At 37.5% G+C, this 16,803-nt stretch overlaps 1 protein-coding gene across 1 annotated transcript in view; it reads left to right on the top strand.

The window, feature by feature from the left end:
* The window catches only part of PDSS2 (decaprenyl diphosphate synthase subunit 2), a 120,172-nt gene that overhangs the window by 72,328 nt on the left and 31,041 nt on the right, over window positions 1-16,803 (top strand). The window contains exon 3 of the mRNA XM_027634198.1: window positions 2,761-2,959. Within this exon, the coding sequence (XP_027489999.1) occupies window positions 2,761-2,959 (199 nt within the window). The remainder of the gene's footprint in view (window positions 1-2,760; window positions 2,960-16,803) is intronic.

Here is a 16,803-nt window from a genome sequence, read left to right as displayed (position 1 = left end):
AGTGTGTTTAAAAATGTTGACTATTTTGTCAGTTCTCCTTTGCTATGTAGGTAATTCTTGTGGCAGCCACTTCTTGTGTGAATGTGGGCTCTGGAGTGGGAACAGGATGGAAGCAGTCAGAGTTTGTAATCTCATCGCCCTGTTTCTAAGTCCAGCATTGCATAAACATTATTTTTTTTGTATTTTAGGATTGGCTGCTTTCAGATATGAAATTATTTAGTCACTGAATTGTACTCTGGATCGAGAAAGCTGTATGTAGTATTGCTTTAGCCATTCAATAGCAACTTCGTAATAGCGGTGTTTGTTTTTTGGATACTGGCCTTTACAAAGTCATGTCAAGGATCCTCCTGTATCCACAGCAGCACCATGGACTTCTTATTCTGCCTGGGTGTTATGGAAATTATCACAAAAAACATTCAGAAATGCATTGCCTGGGATTTCTGCGGTAGCTTTGATTCTTGTATTTTTAGTTTGCTAGGGAGAGAGGGTGGAAGAGCAGTGTGTAAGATCAGAATTAGGCACAGATTATCTGCGTAATATGGTTCTTGTTAGCACAAATAATATGAATACCTCTTGGAGAACAAACGAATTATATAAAAAGAAATGAAAACATCCAGATCCTGAGCATTTGGAAAGCATGACGGTGATGTATTTGTATAACCTTTTCATGAAGAGCGATGCTGAAGTCAAAGAGGGGATTTTTATTTCCTTCATTAAAAGCTTATTAAACGAAGAAATAGGACAGTCGTCGTTTTGCTTCAATAGTTGGGGGTCACAGAGGCAGGCCTGGTCTCCTCAGGATATTAATGCCTGCTTTCAGCTGGGGGAAATGAGCCATCGCTTGAGTTAGCTGCAGCTTTATGTGCTCGTCACTAGGGATCCCCATATGTCCTGGGATCTACGGCAGTCGGAAATGGCAGAGCTCGGCAGCAGGGAGCAGAGGGCTCTCATTGCTATTCGTAACAGGTAGCTCGGCTCAATCTGCCCAGAGCAAGTCTGTTTAATGTTGATCAGCTGTCCATCTGATAAACCGAATTGATATGGACATATCCTCCAAGGGCTGCCCCGACAATGACAGCAGGAACATCAGGATGTCTTGTTAGTCTTTTTCTTGGAGGTTGAAATTTTATTAACCCTTTGTTAGAGCTGAGGCAAGTGTGATTACAATACTGCAGCTGGGTTGTGTGAGTTTCTCCCTCACCTCTTTGAAAAGCAGCATCAACCTTCAGTTTTATTGTCTACATGGAGAATGGCTAGCTGTTTGGTTTTTGGATTCTTTTTCTTTTCTTGGAGCCAAAAATTGTGAATTAGACAGGCAGCTTTGAAAACAGCTTAGTTTTTTTGTGCATGACAAAATACATCGGGAACCTCTATTTATCCTCTCCCCCAAGCTCATCTGCGTTTTGCATGCCTGCCCAGGCCATGTGACTCTCTTGGCTCTTCTCTCTTGCTAATTGGCACAGATCACTGGCCTGAAACAATTGCTGCTGGGGCTCTTCACAGGTCACATATATCTGGGGCAGAAGGTTACTTTAGATTAATATGGTGTGGGGCAGTTGCAACACATCTGCACTGTCCAGAGGAAAGAGAATTAATTTACTCAGTATTATGTTGGTACTGAGGCAGAATCTAACCTGAGCATGTATCAGCAGGTATATGCATATGTGAAGGTTAGGAGCAATTTGGTTACTCAATGAATCAGCGCTAGGCCACTTTTGAATAAGCACAGGAAGCATAACATGCCTTTGTTCTATGTTGTAATTATTTGGAACTGCCTTTAGTCATCTGTTTAGTTGAGGGCATGAATTGTGTTTTTGCTCATATGTGAAGTCTCCATGGCGTGAAGGGAACTGCTTGAGTCAGAAAAGATGTGAATATGCTGCAGATTTCATAAGGGGGGGTTCCTGTGTGTGTCTGGGTCTACAGTGTTAAAAGGATACTCCAGTGCATGGCTCTGTTCCTCTCTCTCCCTGTCCTGCTCAGTTATGTCGGTTCAACACCTCGTTGTAGTTCTGAGCTAAGGTCACATCTCTGGGCTCCTTGGAGTGACAGTCACTAACTGTCTGGGGCTACAGGGTTGGACTGTGGGAGGAGAGGGCTGTGCTAATGACTCTTTTCATGCCTTTTCCAAAAAAATCAAAATAGAGGGCAAGCCTCTATGGAATAAGCTCTGTGGAAAGCCTCTCACAGGGATTTGCTGGACAGTTGCTTTAGCTGCTTTTGACTGAAACAATCAGTGAAAAATCATTAGTACACAGTTTTAAAACGTTCAACTGTTTTTCTTCTGCCTGCACTCTTCCCCCTTGGTCGTATTGAACTGCAAGGTATCCTATTATTAATTAAACACTAATTTGAGCAGTCATTGACTGCAGCATTCTTATGGTGTTCATATTGGCTTGCTTGCAGTTCCCCTGCTGATACATCCTTTGTTCCTTCCCATCAGTACTTTCTGCTTGTCATTTTCCTCATGTCAGTGTCCCTCAAGCTTCTGGTAGACAAAACAAAAGAAGAAAGCACCATGAGGACTGTAGGGATTATTTTGCTTTAGAATTCAAACAAAGGGTAGCTGCTTACCTGGAAGTACTTAGTGACAGTTCTCTATGCTTAACACCTCCCAGTTGTGGCTTCTAGCAGTAGATAGAAGAGCTACACAATAATTCATAAAATACCTGTTTAGTACATGTGGTTGGTTGTCCATTTTCTTTAAGAATCTCTATTCATAGCATCAAAATAATTGTCCTTTTTCTTTCTTTCTTTCAGTCAAAGAAGTCTGGCTGAGATTACGGAGCTGATCCACACTGCTTTCCTGGTGCATCGTGGTATAGTAAACATTGGTGAGCTCAAGTCCTGTGACGGCCCACTGAAGGATATGCAGTTTGGAAATAAAATGGCTGTTTTGAGTGGAGATTTTCTCCTAGCAAATGCTTGCACGAGCCTTGCGCAGTTGCAGAACACCAAGGTAAAAAGAAAAAGATTTTACTGCCAGAGCAAGTAACTAACTATGAGTGAATCTATATGAAGAAATCAGCAGTTATGTATGTATATATGGAGCATCATTTAAAAATCAGCATACTTACAATATAGCTGTAGATGGATTGACAGGCTGCTGCTGCTGTGAACATGTTTACTGCTCTCCTATGGAATTACTGTGGTGATATCTTTAGTACACATTCTGAAGCACTGTAGTAATGGGTGAGTGGTTACTTTGGTGAATTGAAGATACATGCAGTGGCATCTTTATGACATGTCAGGCTACAATGCCACTGGCAAACTGCCAGCTGAAGACATATTTGGTCTGTTATTTTCTTTTACCTTGTGCTTTGTGAAAGGTTTGCTGTCTTAGAAAATTCTTGGGGGAAAAGGCTTTATTGCTTTGTCTGAGGTGACTTTTTGCTCTTAATAAAATTACTTTGTTAGGCATTTGGATGTCCCTGCATATTGGACTGCCCTATTACTGTATAGGTACTGGCTTCTACAGGACAGCTGCAATCCAGTTGCTCATACAAACTGTTTGAAACTTTACAGGAAGATGTTTTTAATGAGAAACAAATTGTATCTACATATTATCTTAGAAAATGAGACTGATGGAGACATTAAGAGATCATCTCTCTAGTTGGTTCTTCTTTTTGCCAGGTATGATCAGCTACTCCAAACCATTCTTGACATGCATTTGTCGAGCTTGTTCTTAAAACCTCCCATGGTGGAGAGAATCCTGGACATCCCTGTGCCAGTCTAATATGGCTAGACTAACATGCATGGTTGAAGAGCTTCATGTGCCATTCCAGTAGAAACAGGAAACAGTACTTTTTTGGAGAGGTACTTTTTATACATTTGAAGATTGCTGCCATGTCATAATGTAAAATAAATGTTTGTCCTGTGCAGCTGTCAATAATCAGCATAGTTGTAATCATGATTTTAAGGAGTCTATTTTTTTTAGATTCTTATGCTAAGTTTCCTCATGGTGGTAGTTGAGTATTTCTGCACTCCTTTGATCATGAGTGTGACAGTTTCTCTCAGAAGTGGTATCGTTTTCTAACACAGAGCTGAGGTTCAAGAGAAGAGACAGAAAATTAGATGTCAATCTACTGGAATAGTAGGTTAAGCCATTATGGTGACAACTGGTAGTAAGAACTAAAAAAAATAGTTTTAAATAGTGCGTACCATAACCAAAATGGGGTGCAGTTGATTTTACTAATTATTATTGATTTGTATAAATTCATTTTTTTTAGTACTTTGTAGGATTGTCAAGAGAGACCAAAGGATTTAACCCCTACATCAATTTTTTGTTTCAACATGAGAGGAAACTTTTATAAAACATAGCACCTATTACTTTGCATTTAGTACATAAGTGAGTGCTGCAGCAGGAATGTATTATCCCTGAAGACTTGCCAGGAAGCAAGCCTACAGTGAAATGAAGCACAAGAAATAATTTTTTTTTTAAAAGCAGTCATTATACTGCATGTTGGAAAATTCTGCCAAAACATTTTAGCACTTTTTTTCATTTTTCTGACATCTAAATACTTTCGTAGCTTCTACATACGATAAGTGGGATGCCATTATGGAAACTGATTGACTTAGTAAATGATTCTTTTTCATGTGTCTAACCCTACTAGCACAGTAAGAAAAATTGAAGTACAAGCTATAGAAATCTCTTGACAGGTGCAATGATTTAAACATACTGTATTTATTCTTTTGTAAATGATAAATTTTCGAATCTGGCATCTGTTTTTTAGCAGTGTGAAATAACTGTGACTTCTTTCCTTCATAATGTTTTGTGTTCTGTGATGTAAAAGGTAAAAATCACAGTACTACTTCTTTTGCTGGCATTTAGCAAATTGGCTAATGGAATGAGCAGCATCGTATCGTACATGGTAGTGACCATGGTGTGCTATAACCTCCATAGACGTGCATAGACCAGAATTTAAATTAAAACGGGTTTTAACATTAACTGAACTCACTGCTACCAAGATAATTTTATTGTGCTGTTAAACTCGTCTGAGCTTGTGTATGATGCATTTATCTCTGTGCTTCTCTCGGGGCTGACAATTAGACATGAAATTCTGTAGTCGTAATGAAATGCAGAGCTATTTTATAATTGCCAAGGGTAAAATTAGCAAAGTCAATTATTTTCCCTTAGGCTTTTCCCTGTAGATATTAAAAGGCTGCAAGGTAATTGCCTTAGGTAACACTTTGATTTTTAAATAACATTAAATATAGGAATTGTTGTTAATTCGTAGTAATTTTCCTCTTCTTGCTACTGTTGTGGAATATAACTGTAATGATATTAACAAGAATCAAGGCTCAATGTTTGTGTTTTTGGGGGTTTTCTTTTAAACTAGTTCCCCTACCTCTCATATGTTTGCTAAAGTTATGCAAAAGAAGGGTTTGGAGTGATCTTTTGACCTTTATGTTTTTTAATCTCTGAGGTTCAAGGATTCTAGATTTCTTGAAATGTTGAGTTAGGAAGCCTCCTGTAAGATAAATTCTTATTTATCTTTGTCTTTTGGATACATAACAATTCAGAGGAAAGCATTGTCATTTTCTACTCTGTGAAGTTATGATACAATAATTATGAATACAAAGTTGGTGTCAGCTGAGGCTTTAAGTATTGATGGGCAGATGCATCTGCGTACTATGCTTTTGTAATCCTGGCAAAGTTCTACATTTATTCAGATAATAAAAACTTTTGAAAATTAACAGTAATTTCTTCAAAAACCTTACAGCTGCAAAGCATTAGACTGATCAGGTCACATGTATTTACAATACTTTTGTACATTCATGATAACTTTTTGGTTACCTTATATAAACTAACATTTGGATGGTGGCTCTTCTTGGCCTGTGAATTGTGGTGATAAATTATGTTATTGAAAATTATGTGGTTAAAACCTTACTTCAGAACCGCATCCTGCAGTAGATTGAATATTGCTAATCCATGGATTTTAGAACAGAATTGAGCCTAAAGATGAATTGGGTTGGGATCTTTTAGTGGGTGGTATATCAGCAGTGGAAGGGGGAGCCTTTGACTAGGAAAGACTTGTTTTGTTTTGCTACTTAACAATGCCATAATGTGTGGTAGTGTGATGATTTGTTGAATTGGGGTGTGTTTAAATGGGATGACAAGGTTATTTTGGTAGGCCTTCTCATTTTGAGGTTACAGTCTTCTGATACTAGGATCATGATAAGATATTTGTGAAAGTCGTTGTAAACATGTAGTGGGAGTGATGGAAGAGTAAATTATGTTTGCCTAACAAAATAGGGTACCTCCCAGCTATCTTGTGGGATATGTGAACATAAGCAGTTTTAAATAAATGTGTGAATGAATTATTAAGAAGTGTAAAATGATATCTCTAACAGTTGGTTCTTTGTTGCCATCTGAAGGTAATATATCTTAACATTTGTTATCTTGCTTTGCCTAGCCAAGGATATGGGGATGAAGCTGCTAAGAGCAAATTTTTTGAATGAAAGTCCTTCTTTGGCTCTGGTAGCAAAAAGCGTTAGTTTTGTCTTTGATTTCTGCATGAGTAACCTTCACTTCTTGCAATATTTTTAGACTGGCTTTCAGATGCAAACATAGCAAAAGTAACAAATATTAATTGGCATTTTTGTCACCTGTCAACCAGATGTGCAATACAGGCATTTTTCCACAGTCATGTGTGCATAGTGACCATGGTATTATCAAATAATGTGCTTTTTCAGGGTTTATAATAGATAACTTGGAAGAAATCTGTTGCAGCATTAAAGCTGGTACTTCCTAGCACACCTGAATCATTAGTTGTCTTATGAAACTATAGATAGGATGCTTAAAAGATGTAATTATGACCAGTTTTGATGCTTTCACACTCTGAAGACAGTGGTGCGCAGAACTTTCAGATGGCTGAAATAATGCATTGTAGTGCAGTGCCTAGAAAATAGTAAAATAATCTGTAAATGCATTACTTTCAACTCCAAAAACTGATAAGAAGACATCCCTTTGTATTTAAAGAAAGAAAACCCACATAGCAGCCAAACAACCAAAATAAAACCATACAAACCCAGCATATCCAAAACAAAAAATAAAACCCCCCAAAAGAAGAAGAAAAAGCCTAGCCCAAAAACCTGAAATACATGTAGTGATAGTGTTCTCCATAGTTCTTACTGAAATCTTAAGAACTGACTATTTTTCCCAGCATAATTCAGTGAGGTCTCATTGAAATAATTAAACTCTTCATGGAAACCCTTCAAAATCTGCAGCCTGAAAGCTTAGAATTGAATTTAAAAATCTTGTCTGCCAATGCACAGCTCTGACAGATCACATTATAGAGCATTGTTTTATTAAGTATTATTTGTTTATAAATAAACAGTAGCCCAGATGCAGTACTTATATAGTGGATGCATTTCCTTATGTTAAGTTTATGTATTCCTAAAGGCATAAATGTGTTGTTTATGAAATAAGCCTTTTGTTTGCATAAACATCAGTAAGCTAGTCATTTGAGTCTTCTTATATCTTCCTATTGCAACAATCTAAATGTACATTGAACTTTACTTATCTTGAACTGTGGTTACAACCTTCAAATTCTTTTATAGAAAACAGAATAAGGAGCTTTTCTGAAGTACTTTGTCATGTCTGTCTTACGGTACCTTCCTCTGAGGCACTGTTTGATGATGATGTACTGGACAAGATGGGGAGTAGGATAGTATCTCTATTGATGAGTATTTTTATTTTAATTTAGTATTTTAGAGTACCACAGGGGCATGTCTCAAAAACAGACATTACTGGAAAATACAGGTAAGTTTAAAGAGCTCTGAACTAATTTATGGAAAAGTACACTTAAGAAACACTGCTTTGTCTGGATACTGGGGGAGAAGAAAACCAAGGAAGAAATCCTATGTTTTTGAGCCTTTACCCTAATATGTGATGACATAAGGCAACATGATTGAATTATTACATATCAAAGCTCTTCTTTGGGCAACGCCAAGTAAACAGTTCTGTATCTTAAAATACTGAGATATATACTGAATATTGTCATACAACTTAGCATAGATTTTATTGGAGAATGCAAACACACTTTCAGTACTGACAAATTTATAATTGATTCATATATGAATCATAATGGAGAAAAGTGTTATTTGTTTTAATTATTACTTTTAGACTGCACCGAAATTTACTAATGTGCATACATTTCTGAGAGGTAAGTTTAGTTTTAGTTTACTGCAAAATGTAATTGAAAGAAAGTTTATGTCCATTTAATGGACTTATACTGTTTTTTTCTGCATGATGTTCTCAAACATTTTTAAATAAGAAGATTTCTTTTCTGAAGTTTTATTGACAGTCATGTGAAGTTCCTTTGGTAGCAAAAAAAAAAGGCACTTTTTATAATAGTTGATAAAAGTATTTAAGCATGAGGGGAAAAAACCCTTGTGTGTTAGAGATAAAAGGTTAAAATCTTTTGGACTCAACACTTCAAATTTTTCCCACACTACTACCATAAAACTTTTGTCTAATATTTCTGCTGTCATTAGAGGCAACAGTTTTTGTGATGTTGATGATGATAAAATTCTAGAATGATGCCAGTGAATCTAACATTGTCTCTTCTGATGCTTGTGTCAGTGGAACAGTTTCTTAGCAAGTGTATCTTCTGCCATTGTTCGCAAGAAGTAAATTTATAGCCCCTAAAATAAAATACAAATTCAGTTTTCTGCATATTTTACTGGGTTTTTCCTATTTCACTTTTGCTATGTATAACTGGTAATATAATTAAATATTTAGAAAATTTCATTACCTTAATGGCTGTCATTATATATTTGAAAAGTAATCTTTTAGAGAAGTTAAATTAGAGGATTAGGTGACACAGCTTATTAACTTATTAATTTAATTGAAATTCTAATAATTATACTTAATCTGTAATTGTGATAATATGTTAGAAACAGTCTCCATTTAGATCTATAAGAGTTCTGTTGCATTGCAATGAGTGTCAGTTTTGAGATTAAAACTGCTTAACTTTGCATTAATTCCTAATCACTACATTCCTCAAATAGATTTATCCTTCACCTTAGTGACCCGTTGCACCTGTACTGGTTTTTAAAGCTAACGCTTATGTTAAGCTTTCCCAAAGTTGGACTCCACTGCGGTTAGTATAAGTCTGTATTGGAAGAGTATACTTTTCTGTGGTTTTTGGCCATGGCACTGCTGGAAAAATTTGTTTAGATTTCAGGCTGTTTTCTGTCCTTCCACTTCTGCATGAAAAAATAGTTTTTAAAAAAAAGGAGTGATTTCTGCCACTTCCCTTATGGACATGTGTGACTTAAAAACAGGGCCTTGTAGCAGAATGACTGCTGCAGAACATGGAAGGACTGAAACTGAGACTGATAGCAGAATACATGATCATAGGTATCATTGAATCTTCAAGTCTAGATTAAAGTCTTTCCCAAAAATATACTGTGAGAATATTTTGAAAGGATCAAGGCATGGTGCTATTGAGAACAGAATTATGAGTGTTTCAGGTTCTGTCTCAATGTCATGTTGACTGAGAAAGTAAATGTCTCAGGAAGAAGTTTTCCACTGATTTGGGAGGTTTTTTCAGTAGCTTACTTAAGATTTTTATAGTGGTTTGCACAAAGTCCATTTAATGATCTTGCCCCTAAATTCTCTCACTAACAATTTCCTCAATTTGCATCTGAATTTGCCTTCGTCATCGTAGCAGACACGTCTTTCTGCTTCTCTGGTCTGCCCAGCAGACCAAAGTCAATGTTACTGCTTGAGTTCTTGAATGAAACGCCCCTCATTATTCCAGGTAAATATTGTCTTCCTCAGAGGAAAACTGCACTGCTGCCTCTAACATGTGGTTAAGTAGTTCTTTTTCTGAGAGAACTATGGTTTGCCTCATTGTAGTTAGCAGAATGGTCTGGAAAATACAAATATGCTATCTGTACATGAAGGAGAGAGGGCTTTTCAGAGATGACTGAGCATCAATGAAGAAGAAAATGAAAACTAATTTAAAGAAACTGAAGAAAGGCTGATTTCAATGAAAGTCAAAAGTCATTCGACATCTCAAGATAAAAGCTAAAGCTGAGAAGTCTATTCTGGGTGGTTGGTGTCCATCCTTCTTATGTTTACTCCCTTAATGTATGTCCTGGGATAAAAAAGTGTTTTTCCCTGGAGTTAGAAAAAAGTGGTTAACCCCGGGGGGTGGTGTTTCTGGTGTACCAGGGCCAATCACAAGCTACGTTTCACTACTGTAAAAATCAACACATGGCACAGGCCAGAAGAGAAGGAAGTTGAGGTAGTTGTAACAGTTGTAGCCATGTTGTGAAGCCATGAGGAGGGAGTAGTACAGTAGCTGAGTGGAGCCCCCCCTGAGGCTGGTGATCGAGGGGGACTCCAAAAGAATCAGAGAGACCCCTGGATCGCACCTTCTTCCCCTCCTCTGTGCGGGGGGGTGGGGAAGAAGACCGCTGCTTGCAGAGCTGAACAGAGACAGCAGTGGCTGAAAGGCAGAAAAATAGCCAGCAGCAGCGAGATGGCACGGAGCCAGGCTCAAAGACACAGAGAGATGTCCTGCAAGGAGAGAGAGAGAGCTGGCAACAGAACAAAGAAACTCAATGAAGACTGTTTTGGGGGTAAGACTGAATTAAATCTCCCCAAAACCCCTTTTAGAGACCCTCTTTTGGAAAGAGGGGTGGACTTCCATTTGAAGGGAATTCAGAAATGCAGCAGCACCAGAGAAAAAGAGTGAAAGTCTCCAAGGAAGTCCCCCAAAGGTTCAAGCTCGAGGGACTGGGATTTTCATAAAATAAGAACAGAAAAATTCTAACTACAATACTCAAATCTGCTGCCTTAAAAATAAAGGGCACTAACTAATACCACAGAAACTAATTTGAAGGAACTGTGACCTGAAAGGTGACAAAAGGACTTTTCTCTTTTCTTCCTGAACTCTTGTTGAAGAAAAAGGGAAATTTAATCTAATGTAAATATATTATTTCATCATGAAAAAAATATTTAAGTTGTTACCTATATATATGTATGTGAATAAACCTTGTAAGTATTTTCCCCTTCCCCCTATGCTGAGTAGCTGTGTTTTGTCTGAAAACCCTCTTACACTGAAGCAAATTGGGGGAGGGGGGCTCAAACTCAGAAATTGGATTTTTGAGGGGTCTCAAACCACCACAATGTATGACACTAAATTGTCAGTTGTCTAGTGGTGAAGACAAATATCTTAGAAGTCAAAATATTTGCAGGCTTTGAGATAAATAGGTGCATATTACAGGTGCGTATATATATGTGTATATATATGTAAATCAATTTAATTGAGTGTTAAGGCCAAATTATGGAAGAAAGGGGTTTTTTATGGGTTTTTTGTTGTTGTGTTCTTTGGTTGTTTTTTTTTAGGGTGAACCTCCTCAATTTTCAGAGAAATTGCCTTTCAAAGGTTTTAGACGAACAGTAAAAAGTGGCTGTATTTAATATTTGTTTAACTGTTAACAAGAGGCTGTATCCAAGATCACTGCCAGAATATATAGCAAATAGATATTCAAAAGAAAATAAATTTTTATTCTAAGAAATTGAACGAATTAAAACTTTTGGATATATGATGTTTTATTCTGTGTGACTTGTATACTGTGAGAAAGGACTCTCAAGAGCCAGCAGTTCTGCTGCTTCATTCACCACTTACTTAGAATAGGTATTGGCACTGCCTGGTTTTCTTAGAGATATTTGTTGCAGCTTTTTCTTTCACAACCATGAATAATCATCTTGGGGGAATTCGTTACGAAATAGCTTTCACCCCTACACAAACTGTAAAATGAAAATGCATTTTCATAAAGCAGGTACATGAAATGAGTACTAGTGAAATTTCTTCACTAAAAGGGCTATGAAGCATTGGAAGCGGCTGCAACAGGGAAGTGGTGGAGTCACTATCCGTGAAGGTATTTAAAAAACATGTAAATATGATTCCATGATTCTAAAGTGATGTCTTCCAGGAGTGATATTTGCAATGTCAACTTCATTCTCTTTATAGCTGAAGGAGTCAAAGATCTATAGTTCAGTTTTCTTGGCTTTATCTGAAGTCTGTTTCTCAAACATAGTAAGATTCCTATTGAGAGTGCGTAGTAGGATAAAAAGCAATCAGATCTCTCTTGGGTAAAATACTGTCTCAATATTATCTCTAACAGCCTTTTTCATGTGTGTGTGAGGACTTAACACATACTAACATCCATCTTTGGCTGGATGGGGTCTTAGGTCATACTTGGTTCTAGAGGTGGACTTTCGTGACGAGGCATTTAACATATACAGTTTTACAGAAGGACTGAAGGTCACTGTGATTTCAACAGAGAATACACTTTTAAAAAGCGAAAATGTATTTTATTTTCAGTTGCAATTCAAGCTGTTATTAGCAGTGATAAGAATCTAAGAATTGTCTGCATGGCCTTTCTTAGTCTCCCAAGAACATAACTATTTATCATAGGGAAATCTGTTCCCAGTACAATCAGTAATCTTAACCCTTCTGTAAGAGAGTGTTTGACACCAGCTTTGTAGCCTTGATTTTTATTATTTTAAAGATGAGACAAGTTGTTGTTGTTATTATTATTATTATTATTATTGGTATGTAAAATCATCCGTGTTCCTCCTCCAGCGGGTACTGGTGTCACAGAATGGTTGAAGTTGTCAGGGACCTTTGGAGATCATCTAGTCCAAACCTCCTGCTCAAACTAGAGCAGATTGCCCAGGGCTATGTCCAGATGACTTTTAAATATCTCCAAGGATGGAGACTTCGCAACCCTTTTGAGCAGCCTGATCCATTGTTTGATGCCTTCACAGTAAACTGTTTTCATGTGTCCAGATGTAATTTTGTGTTTTAATTTGTGCCCATTGCCTCATCCTGTCAGTGGGCACTGCTGAGAAGAATTCGGCTCCCTCTTCTGCATTCCTTCCCATCAGGTGTTGTAGTGGGTTTCTGTGGATGGTAGCGGGGGGGGTGTGCTACAGGGGTGGCTTTTGCTAGAAGCTTCCCCTGTCCCATGGAGCCAATGCCGACCAGTTCCAGGACGGACTTCCTGCTGCTAGCCAAGGCCAAGCTAATCAGGAGCAATAGTAACACCTCTGTGATAACATGTTTTAAGAACAGAAGATTGTTGCACATAAGGAACTCCAGCCAGGGAAGAGGTGGAGTGAGAACGTGGGAACAACAAAGTAGACACCATCAGGACAGCACTTTGGGAAGAACTGCTGCCCGAGAGATGGACTCACGCCAGAGGGGTCCATCAAGGACTGTCTCCCATGGGAGGAACCCCATGGGAGCAGGGGAAGGACTCCTCTCCCTGAGCAGCGGCAGAAACAACAACTGACCATAATCCCCATTCCCTGTCCCCCTGCACTACTGCGGGGGAGGAGGGAGAACATGAAAGGAGGGGTGAGGGAAGGTGTTTTTAAGAGTGTTTTATTTATCACTCTTTGGCTCTTATCCTGTTAGTAATAAATTTAAGTAATATCCCCACTTTGAGTCTGTTTTGCCCATGAAGGGAATCAGTAACCGACCTCTCCCAGCTCTTATCTCTACTTATGAATCCTTAGCTGTTTTTCTTTTTCCTCTCCTCTGTCCAGTTGCAGAGGAAGAGTGAGAGAGTGGCTTTAGTGGGTACCTGGCATCTGGCCAGGGTCAACCCACTACAGCTGTTTGTACTGTAGGAGAGGTTAAAATAGGTGTGTCTTGTAAATAGGGTGATAGATTATATATCTTCTCCTTTCTTTTCACTGCTGTAAAGCTTGTCTTTAAAATTAACTTTCCCATTGTAAAATTTTTAGTAAAAGTGCCTTTACACCTGGAGTGGTTTCAGTGTAATATTATAATGCATAAAATTTTAGCAGTAGTGTAGATAAGTTAATTGTATTTTTAAACAAAATGCTGATGTATTTGACTTCTTATTGGCTAGCAAGAATATTGAGTCTTTGGATGCACTGTAACTGGTTGTTAATATTAGCATTTTGAAATTCAACAGCATTTCACCTGAAGTCTAGAATCTGATTGCTGCTACTCTGGTTGTTGATTTGTTAACTTAACAAACATCTGCAGCTTCATTTAGTTGATTCCATCTGTCAGATGCTAAGTGGTATTACTTCTGATTCACATTTTTTCAGATACAGACTGTGCAAAATTGTTAATGCTGCTTGCAGGTATAATTTGTGTTATTCAGTTGAATGCTCAATTCATTCGTGAACATATCCTGATTTGATGGTTGTCTGCAACTGTGAGTGGGAATAGTGTTTTATAGGCATGCTCCTGTGTATCACTTATTGATGAGGAGGGGTTTGTATCTACAGAACCCCGTAGTCACAATACCTTCTTTATTCACTGTTTTGTATAAGAGGAAAGATGTAATGAAATTACCCTGTCCAAAAGGGTCAAGATGAAGAAATCACACATTTCTCTAACCTGGATTACTCAACAACAGTTGTTGAGTACTTTATTGCAAGGATCTGCTGCATTGGATCTTCAAAGGTATTAATAAACTGTGTGAGGTATCATGTGGAGGTAAACAAGGGAAAGGGGTATTTCTTCTGTTGGTTATGTTGGCATTAAGGAAAATGACTGAATTATGCACTGAAAGTCTTTATACTAATGAAACCCACTTCTGTAGGTAGTGCTGCATCAGCACAAAAAGGGTGGCTTAACACTGGTGAAAATCCCTAAGGCAGACTGACCTTAAGGTAGATATTTGACAGTGTTAGCAATCTTCAAATTGACTGCTGCTGATTATTTTGAAGCATTATTTTTATGTCTAGGAAGTACCTTTTTAACAAGTAATGGGTTTGGGTGATGCATTTACACTGGACATTGTATTTTGCTACTAATTCATCATTAACAGAAGAAGAAAAAATAAATGTGGTCTTCTAGACTACACGTTTTAACGTGCTAGGAAGCAAATCATTGTAAGGAGTCCTTTCTGTGTGTTTCAACTAAGAGAGGGCCACCTTTAAAAAATAGTAAAGCTCAAGATGATTTCAAATAGTAAATTCAATAGGATTCATTAAACCCCCAAAACATTCTGTAGGCTGTCACACTTAGTCATACCCCTGTATGACTAATGATGTTTGAGATTACCAGGAAAGAAAATTTAATTCCACTGTTCTTGGAACTCCTTTCAGTCTTTGCTCCCCCCCTTTTTAATTTTTTTTTTTAAGGTATTATTGATTAATTCAAAATCCAATTTCAGCTGTTTGGTGAGTCTTGTCTTTAGCTTCCTAGTGTTGCAATGTTTCTGTGTCAAATGCAGGAGAATATTTAATTTTAAGAGCTTTCTGTATAATTTTTAAGAGTGGAAATATTTCCCAAATAAGTGCTTGTTTGTGGTGGGAAGCGAAATTCAAGTTGAAGGAATTTTTGTCTGTGTATTTAATGTTTCCTGACTATTTAGTTTTCTTCTTTACTTGTATGGGGAAGCCTTGCAACATTTTCAAGTCTACATATCAGCAGCAAGTATTAGGGTCTGTCATAGCAAATGTGTGAGGAAAGGATATAGTTTCAACATAAGGATGGAAGGAATTACTTGTGGTCCTTCTTGGAAGGAATTTGGCAGAGCTAAGGAAGTTTGTCAAATAGAAATCATGAGGGATGAAGAACAAAGATATACCCATTGCTGTGTTCTTCCTAGTAATGTTTCCTGTCTTCCTGCAAGAGCTTCATCCTTTCCATGATGTTCCCCTTGAAAATATCTGGTAGAGTCTGGAGAGACACTATATTACTACTCTGAAATAGAGTCATCTGTGTAACCAATTCTACTTCAGCTGCTGAATTTAAAATAAATTGACCATTCTTTGAATGGAACTCAAATTCATTCCTTTTTTTTTAAATTAGAAGGAAACCCAGGAAAAGATACATATGCGGAGTTACATTGCAGTAAACTTTTAAAAGAAAATATTTTGAAGACAAGTGAAGGGAGCAAAGGACTCAAGTTACTAAACTGATGGCATCAGTGTTGTCCTTTCATCCAGGTTATTTAGAAATCCCATGAAGGATGAGTGGGGCCTAGAATCCATTGTTTTTACTGTGCTTGATGGAGTCTATATCTTATCTTGTAGCTTCAAAGAAAGTATTCTACCAAAATGTCTTCTATTCTGTGATTTCCCTGCAGTCTTTCTAACATAAAGTTTCCCTTTAATTAAAATATGCCTCTTTTTCTATAGATAGAGTTTGATTTGTGCAGGACAGTCAACTGCAGTCCCTGCATGAACTGGGATGCTGTACCTGCAACATTGAATATGGCCCTGTTCTGTGTCATCATGTATGATGAATTCTGAACTCTGAATTGTCTTATAGAGAGGTCCTCAGTAAACTACATGAAATTCTGATTTCTGGAAAAGGAGGGAGGTATGTGCTTGGTTGAATGTCCTGGGTGATTTTCTGAACAGCTAAGTGAATTACCAATGTTTTGATTTATTTCTTCAATTAATATTTAGAAATTCTGAGCTCGAGAAAGTAGACTTGAAGTAAATTTGAAGAACCTTGAAGGGCTAAAGCTGTGCGTTTTTGACAAATAAGTTACTACCCCAGAAAAGGGTAAATTCAGTTTCACCAAATTTCTTTAAACCTACGGAACCTAAAGATCTTTAAACCTCCAGAACTCTTCTGGCACTGAAACATACCACAGTCTTTTGGACTATTTCATATTTGAATGAATTGGAGAGGTAAGAGCATGTATTCTACCTTGTTATGGAATGAGCAATCAAGTGGTTGTATCTAGAATTTACATCATGTTATACACTTAGTATGCCTAGACAGTAGGAGAGATTTTAGCCTTAACAATCTGTCTCTTTTCCCTGTATTCATCCTA

The sequence above is a fragment of the Corapipo altera genome, unplaced genomic scaffold, assembly GCF_003945725.1.
Source record: "Corapipo altera isolate COAL_440 unplaced genomic scaffold, ASM394572v1 2b, whole genome shotgun sequence".
NCBI lineage: Eukaryota > Metazoa > Chordata > Aves > Passeriformes > Pipridae > Corapipo > Corapipo altera.
Note: the sequence above shows the minus strand (reverse complement) of the source record. Positions and strands in the feature narration are given on the sequence as shown.